A 24,798-nucleotide genomic window follows, 5' to 3' on the forward strand; every position below is an offset into this window, starting at 1 on the left:
ATTCGAAGACTCATTGCTTAGCCAATAAAATTGTGCACTCTACAGCCAATTTATAGAGACCACTGTGACCATTATCGCGAGTTTGGGTGTGAAGGTAGGTGTAGCATGTGAAGTGGAGCCAGTATTAAAAGATAGTCGCACAGATTTATCACCTATGATCTGTACTTATATTTGAGCCATGATGCTTTAAGCCCTACCGTCCTCAATGTCTGGCTATTTGGGATTATGTACCACCCCATCCAGCCCCAAGATGTGTACCTACATTTATTTAAATTTTGTTTCTTTGCTTATTATTATTATTTTTTCCTGTTTTTTAATTTGTACACTGTGGACGTATTCCATGTTTCCTTGTTATGGTTGGTGAGGTAATAGTTACATTTTCATATATTCTATGTAAAACTTAAACTTCCAAAAATGAACCCAGCTATGAGGAAAAAAAAAAAAAAAATTTACCATTCCTGCCCAAAGAGGAACCCTGGTTTTCCCCAATGTGGATTCTTTCCGAAAAGCACCATCCATGAGACCACAGACCACGGAGATGGCAGTACATGCTATCTGGAGGATTCCAAGTACCACCATACTCCGCTGGTTGAATATAAAATAACGGTAGCGATCCATCATGGACCAGAAACCGGTCACAAGATCCGTGAGGTGGCTCCAAATCTTCGATCCTAGAACAAAGCAGCAAGTTAATAGGTTTATGACATCTTTATACAGCCTGATCAGAATATAAAAAGTCCACAATCAAATGCTAATTTTCATATTCCACAAGTTAAGGAAACCTAGTTCTTGGCTTAGTTTCCCATGCCAACAAACCTTTCTTTAGGCTTTGGATAGCATTACTCAATAAGCAATCTAAAGTGATATTAAAGTCTTTTTTTTTGTTTAAAAATAACAAACATGTTATACTTACCTGCTCTGTGCAATTGTTTTGCACAGAGCAGCCCAGATCCTCCCCTTTTCGAGTCCCATGCCGGCGCTCCTGGCCCCTCCCTCCTGCCAAGTGCCCCCAGAGCAAGCAGGGGGGGCACCCAAGCCGAGCCTCTGCTCTGTGTGTCCATTCCATTTATCACGTTGTTTTTGTTCTGTTTTATTTCTATATATTTTTTTCTCTCCTTTGTCCCCTAGATTCCTAGCTCATACCATTATTGAACCAGTTTGGTTCATGCATATACATACTCTTATCATATACTACTTTACTTCTATGCTGGTATGGCAACACCTATTGATACATATGCATTTATTTTTCAGTTGACATTATTAATGGATACTGGAAGATCTTTGGTGACACATTCCCACATCCCGGCCATGTCTGCCCCCCCGTTTGTGCTCTGTTGGGTTGGTTTTTCCTCTGCCCCTTCAGCTCCTGAGTCGGACGCTCATTACTGCCGCCTCTGAGTATCAAGTAATTGGTAGTTTGATCCAGCTTCTGGTGAGTATAGGGCCATGCATTTTTGGACCCTCTTGGCTAAATTGTCATGATACCATGTCTGTGTTGATACTTATTTGGTTCATTATACCCCCTACAGATGTACTACACATGCATCTACCCCTGATGAAGCGAGCATGGTCTTGCGAAACGCGTTGGAAAACTTTTTATACCTTGATACGTGTAATGACATTTTCTACTGTATGTATCATTTCAGCGGCTTGGCTATGATTCATGTTTGTTTGCAGGACTATTTTAATAAATTTTGAGACTGCATTTACTCTATCAATTGTTGGCTAAACACATTCACGGGGCGATTTCCTGTTTTGTGTTGCATATATTGGGATGGGGGTGGTTTGCGGGTGACACCAGACCTTTTCCATTTTTGTTCATTTCGACACAGAGCCGTGGCTTTGGGGGGGGGGGGGGGGGGGGTGTCTCTCTCTCTCTCCATTCTTACTTACATAGGTGGATGCAGCATTGGTCTGATGGCGCATCTGTCCCCCGGCACCTCTAACACCTCTAACCCAAGCGATAGAACACCACCGATCGCTCAGTTCTCACAGCTCCCCGAGCAGGGAGCAGCTGACTGTCAGTCACAGCTCTCTGCTCTGCCACCTCCTTGCTCACTGGAGCGCTGAGCTGTGGAGGGGGTGGGAGCGGCTAGCTCAGGCTCTCAGCGGCTTGGGTGCCGGTCCAGTGATCTGGGTAGATCCCAACTCCACAGTCGTGATGAAGCTCGAACCTGGACACATTCTGACATCATTTATGAGCGGACTTCAGGCTACTGTCTGCTGAAAACGGGTCACAGGAGTGCAAAACAAACTGAACTTCTGTGATCCATAGAAATACAGCCTTCTATGGTTGTTGGTGCCAAACAGGCTGGTCTGAGTATTTCAAAACTGCTAATCTATTGGTATTTTCACACACAACCATCTCTAGGGTTTACAGAGAATGGTCTGAAAGAGAGAAAATATCCAGTGAGAGGCAGTTTTGTGAATGAAAATTCCTTGTTGATGTCAGAGGAGAATGGGCAGACTGGTTTGATGATGATATAAAGGCAACAGTTACTCAAATAACCACTTGTTACAACCAAGGTATGCAGAATGCCAAGGTATGCAGAATGCCATCTCTGAATGCACAACACATTGCACCTTGAAGCAGATGGGCTACAGCAGCAGCAGGCCACAACGAGTGCCAATCCTGTCTCCTAAGAAAAGGAAACCGAGGCTACAATTCGCACAAAATTAGACAATAGAAGATTGGCAATACGTTGCCTGGTCTGATGAGTCTTGATTTCAGCTGTGACATTCAGATGGTAGGGTCAGAATTTTGCGCAAACATGAAAGCATGGATCCATCCTGCCTTGTATCATCAGTTCGGACTGGTGGTGTAAGGGTGTGTGTGTGTGTGTGTGTGTGTGTGTGTGTGTGTGTGTGTGTGTGTGTGTGTGTGTGTGTGTGTGTGTGTGTGTGTGTGTGTGTATTTTCTTGGCACACTTTGGGTCTCTTAGTACAATTAGTAGAAATGAGCATCGTTTAAACCCCACGGCCTACCTGAGTATTGTTGCTGACCATGTCCATCCCTTTATGACTGCAGTGTACCCATCTTCTGATGGCTACTTCCAGCATGATAATATGCACCATGTCACAGAGATCAAATCATCTCACCAATGGTTTCTTGAACATGACAATGTGTTCTCTGTACTCTAATGGCCTCCACACTCACCAAATCTCAATCCAATAGAGCACCTTTGGGATGTGGTGGAATGGGAGATTCACATCATGGATGTACAGCCAACAAATCTGCAGCAGCTGCGTGATGCTATCATGTCAATATGGAGCAAAATTTCTGAGGAATGTTTCCAACACCTTGTTGAATTTATGCCACGAAGGATGAAGGCAGTTCTGAAGGCAAAAAAGGGGGTCCAACCTGGTTCCTAATAAAATATATATAAATATATCTTGCAGGTAAGAAAATGTCAATTTACAGGCTGCTTAAAAACTATAGGAAATGTCCATGAGCTACAAGAGCACTCATCAGCGCCCTAGACAGTTTGAGAACTACAAAGGCGTCTGCCACAGTGGGAGACAGTAGCTGTAGTTTATTCATTCGCAGAACTCCGAATGAATGACGTGGCTGTGTGGACTGATCCCTTCCCAGCAGCACTGTATTTAACCACTTGCCGCCCACCATATAGCAAAATGATGTTGGCAAAGTGGTTGCGATATCCTGACCAGACGTCATATGAGGATAACAAGGGGGTGCGCATCACGGCGATCATTGTTGCAGCATGTCACTCTGACACACCCAACTCTGATCTAGGTAAAAAGTATCTGACGGAGATTCTTTACCATGTGATCATCCATGTCCAATCACGGCTGATCCTGATGCAAACAGGATGTTATCAGTGCAGCCCCCCCTCAGATGCCCACCCAGGACCACCACTGATGACCACGAGGTATGGCATCCCGGGTGGCAATGTGTGCCCACACATGATGCCAATCAGTGCCCACCAGCAATACCTGCCAGTGCCTCCTAATCAGTGATGCCAATCAGTGCCACCCATCAGTGCCATCCAGTGTCCATAAGTGCCACCCATAAGTACCCATCAGTACCACCTATGAGTGCCCAGAGGTGCATTCCAGTGCCACCTATCAGTGCAGCCTCATCAGTGCCCATCAGAGAAGGAGAAAAATTGACAGTTACTTACCGATAACTGTTTTTCTAGGATATCTTCCAGGACGGCACACCTGAGAGATGAGAGGCTCCTCCCTACAGGAAACACAATCAATCGACAGCTGTTTTAAAGTCCTCACCCTTCCCCTTGATCCTCAGTTTGTAGAGAAGTAACTCCTGAACCTGGTTCACAAGGGAAATCATTCCTCATAGGTACTCACCTTCTAGTGTTCTACCATTTTCCCTCCTCCAACGGGCGGGAAGTAGGCCTGCCGTCCTGGAAGATATCCTAGAAAAACAGTTATCGGTAAGTAACTGTCAATTTTCTCTAGTCATCTTCCAGGACGGCACACCTGAGAGGATAATCAAGTACCTCAGGCCTACCTTAGGGTGGGACCACTGCAAGACCCTCTTGGCGAACCTTGGTTCTGCAGAGAGTTTTACCTCCACTCCATATGCTTGATGAAGGTATTATAGCTGGATCATGCGGCTGGTCTGCATGTCTACTCCACCGATGTCCCTGCCTTCTCTGCTTCGGATGCAGGACCTAGGTGGAGTGGGCTCTTAAAGATGGAATCAGAAAACATGTTAAACTTGTAGGTTATCAATGTTGCCTGTCTCACACATCTAACAACCATGGCCTATTGTGCCTGTAGGTGCTACTTAGAACCCTTATGCCGCGTACACACGGTCGGACTTTTCGTCTACAAAAGTCCGACAGCCTGTCCGACATACTTCCGACGTACCTTCGGCGGACTTGCGGCAGACTTTCTTACGAACGGACTTGCCTACACACGACCACACAAAAGTACGACAGCCTAGTACGCGGTGACGTACACCAAGTCCGACGAGACTATAAAACGGAAGTTCAATAGCCCGTACGACACCCTTTGGGCTCCTTCTGCTAATCTCGTGTTTATCTCGTGTTAGTAGAAGTTTGGTGAGAGACGATTCGCGCTTGTGAGACTCGTATTTTTCAGTTCGTTTTAACTGTTGTTCAGTCTGTGCTTGTGAGGTTTGTATCTGCTTTTCAGTGCGTTTGGTCAGTTGGCATTGAGAAATCTTTGTTTTATTGGCCGCTCGTTCCTGATTTTCAGGTCGCTCTTCACAGGCCTTGCTGTTCTTCAGTGCGTTCTGTTTAGTGCGTTCTGACCAGCCGACCGTTTTGAAACCATGTTACCTGTACGTACTCGTCGTCGAGCTCGTGCATTGTATGTGCTTGGTGCTGTAGTTTATTCTTCAGCCCAAGACCAGTCCATGAACAGGGCGAGGAGGAGTTCATGGACCAAGAATTGGTTGCTTCAGCGTGACCAGTTCTGTCACATGCCTTTGCTCCGTGAGATCCGTGAGAATAATCCTGAGGATTTCAGGAACTTTCTCCGGATGACGGACCCCGTTTTTGACCGTTTGTTGGCTTTGCTGACCCCCTATATCAGCAGGCAGGATACCTGCATGAGGCAAGCCATCACTCCGGAGCAGAGGCTGGTCGCTACCTTGCGGTATTTGGCCACAGGGGGAAGCCTGCAGGACCTTAAGTTCTCGACAGGCATCTCCCCCCAGGCTCTGGGGATCATTATCCCAGAGACCTGTTCTGCCATCATCCAGGTCCTGCAGAAGGACTATATTAAGGTAAGATATTTTTCTTTTATTAGCATCACATGTTCTTTTATGTAATCTTTGATAATGTAATGTATTTCTTGCTTCAAACACTACTTACCATCATTGCAATATAGTGTGAATGTCCCCTTTTTATCCTCACACATGCTGGATTTTTTTCCTGTTATTTTTTGTCATGCATGTATATTTTCCTTCAATAACCTCCCCAGCATGAAGTGATGGGAACATATCCACCTAGTCTACTCATTTTGAATGTATTTTGTTTGAGTGTATTTAGTGTGCTTATAATTAGCAATTAGCTAGATTTCCCAACCCCCCCCCCCCCACCTAAACTCACTCCAAATAGTGTGCTGCTAATTAGCAATTATCTAGATTTCCCAACCCCCCCCCCCCACCTAAACTCACTCCAAATAGTGTGCTGCTAATTAGCAATTATCTAGATTTCCCAACCCCCCCCCCCACCTAAACTCACTCCAAATAGTGTGCTGCTAATTAGCAATTATCTAGATTTCCCAACCCCCCCCCCCCCCCCCCACCTAAACTCACTCCAAATAGTGTGCTGCTAATTAGCAATTATCTAGATTTCACAACCCCCCCCCTCCACCCTCGTAAAAATTAGCTTGAATGTTCTGTGGTGTTGATTTGTCTAAAGCAAATATATGTTGCACTTTGCAAAATGTATGTGCACTCTACAAGTGCATTTGTTCCAGTGCTTTAGTAAATGAGCAGAAGCTCTGCTGATTTCCATCATCAAATCATATGCAAGCCTCAAAGTGTTTTCATTAATTGCCCTTGCATGTGATTGTGTACTCCTTGCAACATGAATGCCTTTTTACATTACCTCATTTACTGTAAGCTGGTTAGCAACTGCACCTGCAGAGTGCGACAACTGCAGTCTTGTAGCCTTTTTAGTCCCTAAATTCCTGCGTGTCCTAAAAGTAATCTTTTTTAGGGATTTCACAACCCCCTAAAATGTAATCAATGTTCCATCAGAGGGGGTGAGCAATCTGATAAGTGTGCCTTTCCATATTAGTTATTCCAGAAGAATTAAATTATTGAATGTTATACTGATGCTGGGGAATAATGTTTTTAATTGTCTAATTTTCTTGCAATGTTAGCTTCCAAATTAATTGATTTTGGTTTTCTTGTTTGATTCCCCACCTTCCTTCAACGCCACAGGAATGGCAGACTGTGGCATCCCATTTTGCCAGCCGTTGGGACTTTCCCAATTGTGGAGGGGCTATAGATGGGAAACATGTCCACATTGTGCCACCACCCCATTCGGGGTCATACTATTTCAATTATAAAGGGTTCCACAGTATTGTTTTAATGGCGGTGGTGTCGGCACACTATGATTTTTTATATGTGGACGTGGGGAAGAATGGCCGGATGTCGGATGGAGGAGTATTTGCCCAGACGGAGTTCTGCCAGCGTCTCCAGAGTGGTGGCCTGGGATTGCCACCTGATGCGGATAATGTGGAAGGACTCCCCTTTGTCTTCATTGCCGATGAAGCCTTCGCTCTCAGCAAGCACCTCATGAGGCCATTCCCCCAAAGAACCCTCACCCCGGAGAGGAGGGTTTTTAATTTCCGGCTGGCCAGAGCTAGAAGAGTGGTTGAGAATGCGTTTGGAATTCTGGCCAGCCGGTTCCGCCTGTTTCAAACAGCCATTAATTTGGCGGAATACAAACTTAATTTTATAATTTTATCGTGCTGCATTCTGCACAACTTTTTAAACAAACATTCTCAGAATTATATAGGCACAGTTGGGCCTGAGGCCGGACTTATTATAGATGCCAACCTTACGGGCCTGGATACTGTCCGTACTGGCTTGGCCCCCCAAAGTGCCCGTCAAGTTAGACAGCAATATGTTAATTATTTTATGGGTAGGGGGGCCATTGCAATGGGCCAGGATATTTAATTTTTTACAATAAAAAAAATATTGATGAAATCTTGAATTATATTTATTGCTTGCCTTTCTTTTGGGCTTTCTCCTAGGTTATGGTCGAGCAGTTGTAGTGCCAACTGTATTTTCATTTTAAATGTCTAAATAAGCTCCATTGCCACTGTAAACAACTTTTTGACAATTATAACCAAACTGATACTGAGCATTGAAATAACAAACCACACATTTATTTAATTCCTATAAGGAGATGTTTTTATTAATGGTTGTTATGCATTCAGTTCTGCATTTAGTATAAAATGTTCATAGACAAAAATATAATGATATCTTAATAATGTAGAAAAATATAATTATATTTAAATATTTCTACCTAATCCACAAAAAAATATTTTTGGCTTTTTGATTTTCGCAAACAGGCTTTTTTTTTTTTATTTTTTTGGTTTTTTGAAAATCAAGTTTTGTTTTTTTTTTGGTTTTTTAAAATCAAGTTTTATTTTTTTTTTGGGGTTTTTTTAAAATCAAGTTTTGTTTTTTTTTTGGTTTTTTAAAATCAAGTTTTATTTTTTTTTTGGGGTTTTTTTAAAATCAAGTTTTGTTTTTTTTTGTTTTTTTGAAAATCAAGTTTTATTTTTTTGTGGATTTTTTATGTATTTTCGAGAAACAGCCCTCCTTTTTTAAATTAGGTTAAACAGCCATTTATGTTCAGCCAAAAAAATAAAGAGAAGGCCCAGAATGGGGTCAGCAAAACAGGAAATGAAGGACATGATTGATGTTTTGGGGTTTCAAAAAGGGCATTTAGATTCGACCCAAAACATCAATCATGTCCTTCATTTCCTGCTGCATACGATCCAGCCGATTACGCATTTCATCCATGTCCTTATTCCAGGCCATTATTTGACCAATTAGCCGTTGGGCACTTTCTGAGGTGAAACAGTCACTTCTTGTACCTAAAATGGAATGAAACCAAAAAATGTCTTTAGAAATATGCACACATACATAGTTTACCTTACCATAATAAAGCTGTTGTCCCAGACACTGACCTGGTGGGGTGCCCATGTAGCATAATTCCTCCACATCCTCGGGGGTGGCGCTGTTGCTTGAATCAAGCACAACAAGATCCCCTAAAATAGAGTAGAAAAATTACATTAAACAAAAGGCAGCCATGCATAGATTACCGTAAGCTGGTGTGTCAGACACTCACCTGGTGGGGTGCCCATGTCGCCCACCTCTCCTTCCTCCACATCCTCAGTGGGGCTTGGGCTGATTTCCCAATCATGTTTGGCTTGGGGTGGACTGTCTTCTTTTTGGCTGAGTGATTTTTCCCCTATGTGAAACAAAAAATTATTAATCTACTTAGCACACAGATATTTTAGTACATAGTAATTTTCCAACATTTGTAGTGAAGTGGTTTGTGTAGAGTTCCTATTTTACCTCAATATTTAAAATTATAAAGACATATCGGATAGATATCTAGATATCAATATCTCAAAATATAGTTAATAATCTTTTGATCTCTCGCTCTCTCTCTCTATATCTAGAACAAAATCTATAAATATCTAACTAAATGTAAAGAAAAAAAAAAAAGATAACTTAAAATATTCAAAAAGAATGTTTTACATTTCTATATTTCTCTCTCTCTCTATATATATCTATATCTATATCGATCTATCTATAGATATGTAACGAGGTTTATTAAAAGATCGTTTAAAACGATGAACAAAAAATCGTATAGGAAGGAAAAGCACATGGAGCAGTATACAAGGTAATAAACACAAGAGAAAAACACGACAAGTACTTACTTTTTTTAAGAACTTTCCGGATACGTCTGTATTGATCCGGCTCCCTGAGTTTCAGGTCAGACCATCTTTTTCGAAGTTGATCTCTGGAGCGCTGGACCCCAAAAGATGCCTGCAAAGTGTCCACGACCTTCGCCATTATTTTGGCCTTGCGCAAATTTGGCCGTGCGTACGGCCCATACTTCCCATCATAGTCGTCTTTGTGAAGAATGGCCACCATCTCCACCATCTCTTTAAAACTCATATTAGAGGCCTTAAATCTAGGCCTCACAGATTTTGTTGACGTTCCAGCCTCCGGGCTGTCTCCACTACCTGAGGTCGTCAACATGTCAGGTGTCTCCGCCATTATTTACTCCACTACGCGCCGTAACAAAAAATGGGCGGAGAACATGAGTTAAAATCGAACGTCAGGGGCAGGCGACGCAGGCGGAGTTTCACACATGCGTAGTGTATAAAGAGGGGCCTTGCGCACGTGTCGTACGTACGTTCTGTGCGTCGAATTAGGGGGCGGAGAACATGAGTTAATTTCGAACGTCAGGGGCGGGCGACGCAGGCGGAGTTTCACACATGCGTAGTGTGTAAAGAGGGCCCTTGCGCACGTGTCGTACGTACGTTCTGTGCGTAGGTGATAGTGGACCAGGACGTTACAAAACGAAGGTAATTTTAGATATATTTTTTTGGGTTTTATGGTCATGACTTTGTAGCAAGCGGCCTATATGGCTTGATAGATTGATGAGGCCTACATAGGGAGAAGATGATGAGGGGTTAGCAGAAACCTATAATAAAAGTGTTTTTTGTCTTGTGACTTCATCTTTTCCAGATATAATGAATCCCCTATTTAAGGATCCAGAGTTCCTTACAGCTTTTATTTCTAAATATCGAGAGATGAGGAATTTGTGGGAGGTGAAACACCCTCAGTATTATGCAAAGCATGTGAGGAAGTCAACGCTGGAGAGACTTCTGTCCTTTGTCCAGGCGACCATCCCGGAAGCAACAATGGAGACATTGCTCAAGAAAATTGGGGTCTTGAGGAACATGTATAAGAGGGAGCATAAGAAGATCCAGGAATCAAGGAGATCAGGAGCATCAGCAGATGATGTTTATGTACCCAGGCTGTGGTACTACAATCAACTCAGTTTTCTTGATGACCAGAATGAAGCCAGGCCATCACTTTCAACCCTTCCCTCCACCCTTCCCTCCACCCTTCCCTCCACCCCAGCAGAGGCTGATGAGGAGCAAGCTGGGTCTTCCATCCTGGATGAACCAGATATGACCATCTGGAGTCAGGTAAATTATTTTAACAAATATTTACTGTACTAATATTAATGATGTTAACTGGATGTTATAATTGTCTAAAATAATGTTGCACTCAAAATTGTGTATACATATCAATTGACAGTAGTGGCTAAATATGTTTGGCACCTGCTTGAAATAATTAGGGTGTCTGATTAGACTCTTTTATTAAAGAGATGTATTCACATTGAATTTGCTATTCATGAGAAGCAAACTGTGTGTCATTGATGAACCCAAAAAAATATACTAAAACTATTGTCCTTTTTTTATACACAGGATGAGTCCATCCAGGAGGAATGTGGGGAAAGTGGCAGGCAGGAGGAGACCGGGCCCATGGACAGCCTGGAGGAGGCCGGATTCACCATCATCCTGGAGGAGGCTGGGCCCAGTGTCAGGCAGGAGGTGGCTGCTCCCAGTGAGGTGGCTGCTCCCAGTGAGGTGGCTGGGCCAAGTGAGGTGGCTGGGCCCAGTAGGAGCCTGACCGAATCCCAAGTGCCTCCCCTCCACCTTCCCAAAAAAAGGGCCAGGAAGGGGATGGTCACACAGGACGCATCCCTGCGCCTCATGCAAGAGGCCACCCGTTTTTTAAGGAGCCCCCCCAAAGCGGAAGAATCCTATGGCTGCTACTTAGCCAGCAGGCTTCTTCAGATGGATTGGGAGCAGCGCCTCATTTGTGAGCGCCTATTTGGGGAAACAATCCATAAGGGGCTGCAGGGCACGCTAACACAAAACACCCAACTACATGAGGCAGCCCCCCCTCCTCCTCCTCCTCCTCCTGCCACAACTGAAACACCAGAGCCACAGCCTCAAAAGAAGGCTACAGGGAAGGCTGCAGGGCAGCGTGGAGGAAAGGCTGCAGGGAAGAGAAGAAAGTGATGACCTGGGTTCAGTCTGGTCTGACAGAAGACGCAGGCTGTTGTAGGACCACAGTCTGGGGACATCTAGATCATCTGCTGGTGCTGTTGATCTCTGGGATTCTTGGACCAGATTGTGCTCCCTCTTATATGGACTCCGCAAGATCCCAATTTTCTTGTACACCGACTTTTTCCAGCGTTGACTTCCTCTTTATTTTATTTTGACCATGAATAAATGGAACTTTTTTGAGTTTAGCAAAAGACTTTATGTGTTTTCTTTTAAATCATTGATTTTACACACAATGTTAAATTAACAAGGGACAACAATCTCATTGAGTTTGGAAAAAACACACCAAAAATACATTACTAATGTTAATAATGTTCAAGTGGTAAGTCTTGAAAATAAAAAATTGACATAACCAAAAACGGTGCTTTGGGTTAACTTTATCTAAAAACTAAAAAATAATCACTATAAAAAAAAATAGAATAATGGGTTCTTTGTGGTAACTTTACAAACCTAAAAAAAAAAAAAAAAAAAAAAAAAAAAAAAAAAAAAAAAAAATGGGAAAAAGTATTATTAGTATGGAAACATTGTTTTTAAAATGCATACTATATCATTCATGAGATCAAAGAGAAAAAGAATCCAGAAATCAGTTTGGGAGAACTCTGATTATGAACAGCAAAACACCTTCGTTCTTTAGAGCATTCGTAAAGAAGAAATAAAATGCGCTGCATTCAACGATCACAGATTTTGCAGCGTGATGAATGTGCTACCTACAATACGAACACTAGTTTTACTAGACCGAGTGCTTCCGTTTAGTTTTTGCTTATGAGCATGCGTCGTTTTTTTGTCCGTCGGACTAGCATACAGACGAGCGGACTTCGGGGTCCGTCGTAGTTACGACGTAAAGATTTGAAGCATGTTTCAAATCTAAAGTCTGTCGGATTTGAGGCTAAAAAAGTACGTTGAAAGTCCGGAGAAGCCCACACACGATCGGATTACCAGCCAGCTTTAGTCCGTCAGCGTCCGTTGGACTTTTGTAGACGAAAAGTCCGACCGTGTGTACGCGGCATTAAAGATTAATCAGAGACCTGTGTTGTAAGACAAGGACACTAATTGATCACTAAGAGGGCCTGTCTTAACACTACCTTGTTCAGGGAATTAAAACTGCAAAAAAAGGTGGGCCCCTAACAGACAACCTTTTTTTTTTTTTTTGTTCATTTTTATCTTTACATCAGCAAAGACTAAAGGGAAGCCTACTTAAGGGTAATAGATTAACCGAGGCTTGATCCCTGGGTTTAAGGCATGCCCACTCTGTGGCTTTACTTACGCCTGAGTGCCTACTTCAGAAGAATAAATTTCATAGCAGGAGTATAACACTTATACTGCTACATCTAGTTCTGCTAGAAGGGTGAGATGAAGGCCATGCACCGAGCCGTAACCTATTCGGTCGGGTGGACATCTTTATACTTCATCTTCAGGTCATAATACTCCTCTGAACAGAACTTCCCAAGTTCTTACTAAGCAGGGTGATTCTTTATCGCCTTCCTCCAGTGTCCTATAACCCTACTGGGCTTCAACCCTAGGAAATGGTTCCAGCATCCCTGAATGTAAGGGGCTGAGGATTTCTGACATGTGACATCTGCAGCCAGAACTCCAAGCCCCTCCACGGAAAAGAGGGCTGAAATACAAAAGGTGATACATGCATTATTAATATCACAAATTAAAAAAAGATCATAGATTGTGGACCCAGCACAATAGATTTAGACAGAAAGGACACAAGCATAGACAATAATGTGTATCCGAGTGTGGCTAGCTAAACCAACATATCAAATATGGGAGAGACCCAAATCTGAACTTCAATGTAGACAAACAGTCCTCACAGTCTGGTTTTCAGATGTGCAGCCAATCTGTAAAAACATTAAGACACACGCAAACCCTCAGCCTTGGTTCACACTGGGACGACTTGTCAGGCGACCTAGTCACCTGACAAGTAGCGTCCTGTTCTGTGCAATGGAGCCGTTCTAAATCGGCGCGATGCAAGTCGCTCCGACTTAGAAAAAAGTTCCTGTACGACTTTGGGGGCGACTTGCATTGACTTCCATACAGAAGTCGTTTCGCAAGTCGCCGCTGAGTCGTGTCCTGGGTCGCCTGAGGCAGTCGCGCTGCAAGTCGTGCTGCCTTAGTGTGAACCGACCCTAAATGCTGCATGTTTCTGAAGTGCAGCTAGCTAGGTCATAACTGATATATAAACATAAAGGACGGGAGTCCTGTTTACGGTGGAGTTTTACTGATGTACAGCAAAACAGGGCCATAAATATAAGACAGAAAGACCCAAACTTCTATGTTGCGTATTTCTGATGAACCAAATACAGTTATAAGATCAATATGGCACTGGCTAGCTAAACCAACATAACAAGACAATATCTTTTCTGTTATGCAGTTCTGTAGTGCAGTCACATAGAACCAACACGGAAAGGACCCAAGCAACCTGCAGCATTGTGTTTTTCTGAAGTGCAGTAAGGTAAGGGAATCTGAAACAGAAAGCACCAACAAGCTTCAATGTTGAGTATTTCTGCTGTGCAGCCACATAAAAACAGCCTTCCTAGCTGCGATCTTTCTGGTGTATTGCAAAGTAAGGCAATAAACTCCATGATGTCTATTCTTGTGTGTAGCAAAAAACCAGAAGGGAAACTTAGGGCTCCCACACCTGTGCGACCCAACCTGCAACCGCAAAAACGCAAGAGAAAAGTCATACACTATGGCTTCCAATGGGAACCATTTGTGTCTGTGCAACTCCAGGTCGCGGCACCACCAAGCAGACCCTGCTTTCTGGATCCACAGACCTCAAGATTACACAGGTCGCAGGTAACTTGCAATTTTCAGGTTGAACAAGCAAGGGGTCCCCAATGCTGTATCTCCCTGGAGGCGTGCAGCCAACAACCCCCTGCTGTGTATCCCTAAGAAGCAGCAAGGTAGAACAATGAGAAACAGAAAAGACACCCCTCACTGCTGTGCCTTTCTGATATGCAGCCGATAAGGCAGTAAATATAGAACATACAGGACACAAACAATCTTCAATCTTTGTGTATGTCTGATGTGTAGTAATATACCAACACTGAGCAGAGACGCCACCATCCTCAATGTGTCTCCCTGCTGAGGCAGCAAAAACAAATCAGAAAAGGACAAGCAACCCCACTGCTGTGTCCCTTCTGATATGCAGCCAATAAGGCAGTAAATGTAAGACATAAAAGGACAGACAACCTTCAATCTTGTATATATCTGATGTGCAACAATATAACAATCTGAATAGAGATAGCACATCCATATTGAAGGGATTTGGCATGCGACTCAACATGTCAAATCGCATGCCTAAAATCGGCAACCTTTGCCGTTAATAGCACTGTCAGCCTGACGCCACTTTGCGGGGCTGCACCGATTACCAAAGGCAGTACCAGTACTACCCCTGGCACAGGTTCAATTTGTATTTCCCAACAATTCAGGACCATCAATCTTCACTACTGCCTTTCTAATAAGCAACCAATAAGGCAGTAATACAGGACACAAAAAAACCCCAGACAGAACTCAATTTTGAGTATGTCTGATGTGCAGCAATATAACAAATATGAGCAGAGATGTCATAAGACTCAATGATGTGCATTTCCGCCATGCGTCACAAGACCAGAAAGTACAGACCACCTTCCCTGTTGTATTTTTCTGATCTGTAGCCAAATAAGGCAGTACCTTTAGGATATAACAGACAACAATCAAGCTTCAGTGCAGTGCATTTCTGATGTACAGCACTATACCCCTTATGAGCAGAGATGTCACAAATCTCAAATGTGTATTTCTGCTGTGCCACAAAACATCCCAGCAAGGACAAACCTTCACTACTGAGGTCTACTGGTGTGCAACCAAGGAGGAGTCATGGTGTATCCCTTTATGAAATAACCATAACAGAGCAATTTGATCCCTAGGCATAGCCTGGGCTGTAGACACTAACACTTCACCCCCAGTGAAGGAACAAATTCTAAAAATGGTTAGACACCTTACTATAGTAGCTGTTGTCCTACCTTACCTCCGTAGACTGAGCAAATGCTGGCCAGCTTATACACAGGTGGGGCTGATCAGAAACTAAAGTCTCAATGAGCCCAGCCCTAGAGACCAATTTAGGACAGCCTCTAGAAAAGGTGATCACCAATTTAGCCTGGAGGAAAATAGCCACCTGCAGGCCTTAAACAAGCAATCATGTATCTATCTAGCTCTTGCATATGTTTGCACAGAAAATCCTTAATTAAAGGATATAGGAAGCGATTTATGGTAAATCACCTTTAGATCTGTCACTGAGTTGACTGTAGCCCAAACCAACAAAAAGGTTTTTCTTACCTCCTGCACTTTAATATAACCACAATGTAAAGGTGGAGTGGGAGGTTGGAGCTTATGACTTCAGATTCCTAGCAGCTGGGCTAATAGGGCCATATAACCTAGTGCACCTGCTGACCAGGAGAGCTTACTCCTGAATCCTTCAACCATTGCACAATCCATAAATTGTTCAGTGGTATACCTGGCCTGTAAGGAACTCTTTGTATCTACCAGGTCCTCCCCCCCTTCGCTCTATTCATCCCTACTAATGTCCCATAACCGGACATGTAGGGAGAGTGTTGGAAACCTACTGTTGTGATCACCACAGTGTCTCTACTGTAAGAGGGAGCTGTGGCTGGTGGTTTTAGCAGTAGCTTCTGGGCTATTTTGTTATGCAGACCCCAGGTCCTGCACTGCACCACTTAGTAAATACAGGGGGAAGGGGAAGAAATGCCTTACCTACCTCTTTCCCATCTGAGGTGGTTTAGGCACACTCGCTCCTCTGCACCACTTGTCCACCATACAGCATCTCTGATGTAAGAGGGAGCTGTAGCTGGTGTTTTTAGCAGAAGCTTCTGGGCTATTTGAATCTAGACCCCAGGGGAGATTATCTCAAATGCCCAGAAACCATCTGGCTGGGATTGGGGATTTTGCAGCTAAATTCCCAAGGAAAGTACTCACCGTTGTAGTCTTCCCCTTTTTCCACAGCCACCGGGCTTGCTTTTCCATCCTTATGGTCCACACGCAAGGAGGATAGCCGCCAAAGTGCCCCCCCCCCCCCCCCAACTACTGTCCCCGTAGGGAGCTGCAAGGTTAGGCTGTGTCCTGCCAGTCAGTATATACACCTGGGGGGGCAATGCCGTACGTTCCTCATTCCATTCTGAGGTGGTTTAGGCAGACATCCACCGTAGTGAACTGATGCCTCCTCGAAAGGAGGATGTGGGCGCCTGCTCCTGCTGACTCTTAGCCTTCCCTCCTGGGTAAGAACGCGGGTCGTTCAGGCGGCGCCCTCCCCAGCAGCCCACGCGAGCTACCAGGGGCCCAGGAGTCGGGGCCCTGGAAAGAACTGACAGCCAGCACCCCTGTCTGAACGGATGCCCGGACAGGTAAGGGGGGGAGACAGGAAAAAGGCCCCTGAAGTTCTGGGGACACCACTGTACCCAGGGGCCTTCAGCTCTCAGGGGGGCTCTTCCAGTTTCTGCTGCCCCCCCTGAGGAAAGGATAGGGGAACCCCCCAGGAAGGATAAATATATCCGGCCAGACCCAGAGGCCCATCAGGTACTAACCAGGCCCGACCCTGCTTTGCCTCCGAGATCATACAAGATCGGGCAGGCGGCGCCCTCTTTCACTTTCAGGGTGATGTGGCCGTAGGCCTTCCCCAGGCATTTGGTCCGGCTCCCAGGGGGGGACCACCAGCCCCAGGCTTCGGGTCATTTGGAAAAAAACAAACTGTTTCGCTGTGTAGAGAGAAACACAATCAAAAACTGAGGATCAAGGGGAAGGGTGGGGACTTAAAACAGCTGTCGATTGATTGTGTTTCCTGTAGGGAGGAGCCTCTCATCTCTCAGGTGTGCCGTCCTGGAAGATGACTAGAGAAACATACTAAGGTGTCCTTTTATGAAACTGAGATCAGCGGCGATCCCGAGTCTCACCGCTGATCTCAGCGCTTTACCAGTTTATGAAACTGAGATAATCAGCGGAGAACATGTCCTTCGCTGATTATCTCAGCACAGTGAGAATTCACAGAAACGGCCAGTTTATGAAGGTGCGATCTCCACACCTCACTGGCGATCTGTGACAGAATTCTCACTTTCTGATTCACCATTTCAGAAGTGGAGAATCAGAGTGAGAAGCCTGAAACTGGCTGATATTCTGGAGAAAGAAAGAAGTCTTTTGACTTCTTTCTTTCACCAGTCAGAGCACACCTTCCCCACCATTACACACCCCAAAACCAGCAGGATAGTATATATATATATATATATATATATATATATATATATATATATATATACACACATATATATATACACACATATATATATACACACATATATATATATATATATATATATATATATATATATATATATATATATATATATATATATATATATATATATATATATATATATATATATATATATATATATATATATATATATATATATATACATACATACATACATACACACTATATATATCTATCTATCTATTTTTTTTTAGATGTTCACGTCTCTGGCTGGGTTCACACTTGTGCGATGCGTGAACCAGCGTGATTCCTGTGCGGGTTTTCACATCGCACCTACATTGACATCTGCGCACCACTGCGGGTGTCAATGTAAAGTTAATGACACCCCCAGATCATTTCACAGATCGCAGTGCGAACTATGTAATGGTGCAGGAATCGGATCGCATGGGTGTTCACACCCATGCGATCCGATTCCAGTGCGGACCAAATAAAGGGTCCTGTACCATTTTGGTGCAAATGCAATATGATTTAGGGCCAGTTCCCACTGCTGCGGTGTCCGAGATCGGATGTGATTCGCACCGCAGTGCAAAATCACATCCGATCTCTGTGCGATGCGATTTCAGCCATACAGATAGTATTGCTGAATTTGCATTGCCCTCGGACCAAACTCTTACAGGACCCTTTTTTTGGTCCACAGCAGAATCGGATTGCATGGGTGTTCACACCCATGCGATTCGATTACTGTCCGAGTTTGCAGATCGCACTGCGATATGCGAACTGATTTGGGGTGTTAACTTTTAGGCCCAGTTCACACTTGTGCGATGCCGGACATCGCACAGGCATCGCATGTTATTTGCAGCACACTGCCATTCACATTACATGCGATGTCTGTGCGGTGCGATATCAGCTGTACAGATAGTATGGCTGATATCGCACCGCATTCGGTGCAAACACGCACAGGACCCTTTTTTCTGTTCGGACCAGAATCGGATCGCATGTGTGTTCACACATATGCAATCCGATTCATGTCCGAACTGTCAGTTCGCAGTGCGATATGCAAGCTGATCTGGGGGTGTCCTTAACAATGTATTGACACTTCCCAGCGATTCGCATATGGCAGTGTGAACTGACATGCGAGTCGGTGCGATGCGGGAACCCGCAGTGGATTCGCAGTGTTCTCGCATCGCACCAGTTTATCAATTTTTATGTTTATCTATAATGAAATATATTTTATTTTAATTTATTAATAAATATTTATACTTGTATACTTTATTAAAATTATTTTTTTAATGATTATAAATGTATTTTGCATTTATATGAATGGTGTATAGCTGCATTATATATGTGCATTACATTCATTTACTATACACCATTCACATTTAAATAGGAACATGTATGATCTTTAAATATTGATAAAAACAATGTTTTTTTTATAATTAGGTTAATGTATATTGTGTAGGGGGAATTTATCTTTATTATTTTATTAATATGTTGGGGAATAATGTGTGCTGATTTGTGTTAAACTTTTGTATTTTATGGTTCTTCATACTGTAATCCCGCTATATCACACGAGATTACAGTGAGAGGAGCCATTCTCAGGAGTTCCCGGCGTTTGTAGATCGCTCCTCAACTCAACATGAGAAGCGATCTACACACTTTCATAAACAGGCACTCAGAGGAGAGCGATCTCCTCTGAGAATGCCTGAGAACTGAAAAGCGTTATTTTACCGCACTTTCATAAAAGGACACCTTATTTACAAAATTTTATCACAGAAACGAAGAAAAACTTTTTTTTTTTCAAAATTTTCGGTCTTTTTTTATTTGTTTAGCAAAAAATAAAAACCACAGAGGTGATCAAATACCACCAAAAGAAAGCTCTATTTGTGGGGAAAAAAATTGTAAAAATTTTGTTTGGGTACAGTGTGCCCTGTACTGAAGTGGTTAAGGGTGTAACATGTTACTAAAGGTGAACCTATACTTTTAGGCCTGATGCACAGAGGGGTTTTTCAGCTGTAAAAACGCTCTAAAGTACGAAGATAAACGCTAAAAAACGCGGCTCACCAGTGTTTAATGTTTTTGATCCCATTGAAATAATAAAAAGCTTAAAAAACGCTAAAAAAAAAAAAAAACACTAAAAACTCACTGCAAAGCTACTGGAGTTTTTATAATGTTATTATAACGTCCAGTGTGCATGGGGCCTAAAACTTCAATACATCTCCATAGGAATCTATTGATTGAAATACTTTCTATATTACTTTCAGTCTTTTAAAACATGTAGTCATTTGAAGACATTTTTAGGATGCAGCTGACTGAATACATCTGCTTGTCCACCGTTGTGACTGGCTGCCTTGGATGGCAACCAACTGAGATCACTATCCCCTTTTTATAGGCTATGTTATCTGTATCCTATCTATTTTTAACCACTTCAGCTCTGGAAGGTTTACAACCCCCTCCCTTCATGACTAGGCCATTTTTAGGAGGAGAATGGAGGTCCTGATCGGGTCCACCTGAAAAACTGACAGGTGAACCCAAGCAGAACGTTTGTGTGAAAGAGGCCTAAGAAAGATTGTTTTTCTAATCATTAATGGGATCAAATTGACGATTGTTCTTGACCGCAGTGACAAGGGCAGGATCTCAAACGAACAAATTTCTAACAGTGTATGTGGTTTTTGTTTGGTAAAGTCCATTCATTCCAAAAATCAAACAAAATTTTTCTAACATTTGAATGTCTTTAGAATTTATTTTTTTACAAATTTTCCTAAGACTCTTCCTAGAAATTTTCGTTCAAAATTTTATCCATCTATGGCCACCTTTAAGGCTGGTACACACTGACTTAATATTGGCCAGTTCAATAGAAATTGGCCAACATTTGGCCAGTGTGTCCAACAGGAGCTGCCCTTGTCTGGTTTTATCGAACAGGCATGCACGAAAACCAGCAACTAAATCGGCTCAGCGGGGGGGAGATCAGAATAGCTCAGCGGGGAAGATTGCTGTACTAACATCGCGTAGTTAGTACAGCGAGCTGCTCAGTTTTTTTTTTTTCAGCCACCCACTGGGATGAATGACCAAGAAACTGCCCGTGTGTGCCAGGCATTACACTGGCTTGATTCTTTGTCCAATTAGATTAGCTCTCCTGTATTATATTACTAATGGAGCAGTTTGCTCAACGTAGTAAAGATTAAAGGCTCTTGTCACATCTGCTACCAACAGATTCTTCTGTACAGAACACTCAGCACTGTGTAAATGACCTCAGAGGCGGGATTCTATTTGTCTTTTGACTACCTGGCTTTAATTGGCATTAGAACAGTTCTGATTAGAATCAGCACTTATTTCCTACGTGTATTTAATGGTTTTACAAGAAATGTTTTAGGCCCCTTGAACACATAGGTGTCTAGCTAGCTGTGCATGTCTCCCAGCATTTTAAACCGGCCGTACATGGGTCAAATTCCAAACGATTTGTCGATCGAAAAGTTTGTGCGTTTAGTAATCTGATGGTGCCACCATTCATTTTGAAATTCGACCAATTTCACCTCATGTTGTTACAGAAAAAAAAAAAAAAAAAAAAAAATTAATGGCCAGTAATCTTTTCTTTCCAGGTCACAGCTCATGCGCATTTCTTTTTCAATTCTATTTCTCGCACAATTTTCCCAATGCCAATTAGAAACTCGTTCGTTTTCATTGTCCGAAAATCGCCCGTTCATCCTTTAAGTCTACAGGGCTAAAAAACACTATCACAACAAAAGAAAGACAGTAGCTTTTCCCAACTCACACAAAAGAGTGTTGCATTTGTGTCCCCATAGACAATAATGGGATTCCTCTTGTGCATTGTCATGTGGCAAATCACGCAGGTGTGAATGGGGAAATGTGTATGTAGCACCCTGGGGTTTAGTCAGGGTTGCTCCTCACAAATTTATTTGCCAGGAGTAATTACAGTGGTCACGTGTTAGAGATGCATTGATTTCTCCCTAAGTTTGGCCTTTGCACTTTTCTCTTCTACCACTAGATGGCCGGGTACTTGGTGGTACTAGATATGAGGAGGGCAACCCAAGGTCAGGTTATGGGTATGTGGGGTGTCTCAGCCAATGGGCAGGGGTTTTCTTGAATCCCTTGGCCTGCTGGGAGAGCCTATATATTCAGGTGATCTGTGTTCTGTGCCACCTGGATGGCTGTCTGGGTGGATGTGTGTCCTATTGCCCGGGCTGCTAGGCTGGAGATGGGGCCTATCCCGGGCACATCTGGCTGTCTGAGGGCCTATCCAGAAGCAAAAGAGCTGCGCAGGGTTGGGTCTGCAGCTTGCAGTTCAACCAGAAGTGACGGTTCTGCCCACCGGAGAACCTGTCGTGGTCGGAGGTAAGGGGAAGCTGTTGCCACAAAGGGACCGACCACCTTATTACCAGGGACAACAGTGAGTAACTGAAGCAGCATTCTCACTGAAGGGCATGGTGGAGAATTGGGAAACTTCAGGCGGTGATCAAGTCAGAGACCCAACCAGCGGAGGAGATGCTTGCAGAGCAGCCTTGTGTGTCAAGCCAGGGACCGAGGTGGTCAGCAGGGGTGAAGCTTGAGAAGTATCTGGAGTGCCAAGCTAGGGACCCATCAGGGAAGAGTGGGTGACGCTTGAGGGAGATACCACCACAAAGATTGGAGGAGCTCAAGGGATTCAGTGAATCAGAGGGTCTAGTGAGAGACCGGGAGCTCCGTGTTGAAGAACTACAAGAGGCAGTTGTAGTGAAGCTGAAGGAACTGTTAAAGACTGTTGCCATAGGAGACAGCATTCCTGTATAATCAGATGTGGCGCCTTGCTGGGACCTACTAGTACTAGAGCTTCTTTTAGGCGACAGGCGTCCCGCAATTCTGTTTGCGCGATTTTACCGCAACTGTCACCCAAAGAATCGCAGCAAAATTGTGCCATCGGGGTGCTATTGGAAGTGAAAGGGAACGCACAGGTGTCCCGCAATTTCTGCCCATTTCGAATAGTGGGTGGAAGATATGAACGGGGGCCTAAAATCACAGTGCGGGTCTGCCGTGATAAATCGTGCTGCAATTGCGGCAACTCACATTGCTTGAAGCATGTCGCTCAAAAAAAACTTCAGGAGCTATTTTTGGGCGACCTAGTTACTGAGATTTATCGCGCCGCAATCGCGGCAGACCCGCACCGTGATTTTAGGCGTCATTCAGCCCTCGTTCACACTGAAGGCCGGTTTGGTATTGTGCGAGTTCAGCTGAACTCGCATGATTTCAAACCCACATTTAACTGCGAGTTTGGGAGCGATTTGAAAGACATCCGTGCGGGTTCATGCACAGATGTCTATTGAAATTGCGCTTGAAGTCGCCAAAAGTAGTGCAGGAACTGCTTTTGGATATCGGTGCTGAGCCGCAAAGTTGGCGTCGCACCGATTCGGACAGTGCCGTCGCCGGCAATAGGCTGCGCTTTGGCATCTCAAATCACTCCGATGTGAACGGGGGGCTCAAAAGATTGGCATCCCAAATGTGAGCCCCACGGTTTGTCATTCACACATCGGCGCTTTCAAATCGTGGGCAGAATCGCGGCAAATCTGCCCACGATGCAAAACGCTGAAAGTGTGAATGCAGCCTGAGAGTTATAGTGGAAGAAAACAATAGATAAATCATAACATTTTGGGTTGTTACCAAAACAGGAATAAATAGGAAATGTTTTGATGGGGAGGGGGGGACACCAGTTCTGTTGCAGCTAATAGACGGGAAGTGAAGGGAAATCTCCAGCTTGGGACAAAAATGGGGGGGGGGGGTTGGGCCTTTAATTACATAACAAAAATACATGTATCGTTATGAACACTTTGATTAATATACTTGCTCCTGGTAAAACCTACATTAGAAACATACACATTTATACATGATATATAAAAAGTTCCATATAAAGCTGTCATACTGATCCAATGGCTTCCATGCTTTATACATTACAGGCACTGAACAAAGTATGCAGATTTGGAGTTCGGACTCCCTTCCTGATCTGGCTGACAGGTGTTGTAAACAGAAGCAGCCAGGCATCCAGCATTTTCAGAAGGTGGTCAGCTTCAGGTTTCTCCCAGTGTATGTTTCCTATAGCCGATCTCACCTGATCTCCAACCCTCCAGGCAGTTGACAGCCATCCCACATAAGCAGGAAATAGGCGGACCAGCAGCATGTGCACAAAGGACGATCACATCGGTGACAACAAACCAGAGAAAGGAGCCAGCCCTTCTCCGTCTACAGCACGAGGGGACTATCGTGAGGTCATAACTGTCCTAATATACCGAGCCAGACACACACAACACCATAGAGCGATCAATACAGAGCTAGACAATTCAATGGCTGATCGGTTCACAATAAAGTGTCAGCATATCATAGATGGGAAGTAGAAGAAGTCTGATCTCACCTGAGAGCCTCCCTGCAGCGCCTCTGTCCTCCCACTGACAGATTGATCAGCTCCACTCCGATCTGTCCCTGCGCCCCGCCCCCTGACAGGTGAACGAGCTTCCCAGACATCTGCGCCCCGCCCCCTAACAGGTGAAAAACTCTTCCCTGCCCTCTGTGCCCCGCCCCCTGCCGGAGGAAAAAAATTTGCCCGCCTTCTGCGCCCCGCCCCCTGACAGGTAAAGAGATGCTGCGGCTCCTCCTCCTCTGCGCACCGCCCCTTTACAGATAGATCCTCGCAGCCTGCGGCTCCCACCTCCCACCTTCAGCTGCGTGTGCCCCACCTTTTCCCAGGTGTATGAGGTGGAGCGGTCATGTTGGTCTCATTATGTACAGACAGAGGAGGTACCGTGGTTGGGGTTAAATATCGGCTGTAAAACGTGTTACTTTTTCAAGCTTTATTAGCACTATATAACAGAACATGCAGGATCACTCAGTCTTCCTAGTGACTAATGACCCAAACA

The 24,798-nt window shown here is 44.0% G+C and overlaps 1 protein-coding gene across 2 annotated transcripts in view; it reads right to left on the bottom strand.

Annotated features, from left to right (window-relative positions):
- Positions 1–24,413, bottom strand: part of LOC141111820 (uncharacterized) — a 43,632-nt gene extending 19,219 nt beyond the window's left edge. The window contains exons 1-2 of one of the 2 annotated variants that reach the window (XM_073603981.1): positions 24,297–24,413; positions 454–671 (exon numbers count right to left, since the gene is read on the bottom strand). In XM_073603981.1, the coding sequence (XP_073460082.1) occupies positions 454–621 (168 nt within the window). In that variant the 5' untranslated portion in view covers positions 622–671; positions 24,297–24,413. Of the gene's footprint in view, positions 1–453; positions 672–23,996; positions 24,244–24,296 lie in introns of those variants that run through there. The other variant, XM_073603972.1, reaches the window with a different exon arrangement.
- Between the last annotated feature and the right edge of the window lie 385 nt (positions 24,414–24,798).

Source organism: Aquarana catesbeiana, linkage group LG01, assembly GCF_042186555.1.
Source record: "Aquarana catesbeiana isolate 2022-GZ linkage group LG01, ASM4218655v1, whole genome shotgun sequence".
Classification (NCBI taxonomy): Eukaryota; Metazoa; Chordata; class Amphibia; order Anura; family Ranidae; genus Aquarana; species Aquarana catesbeiana.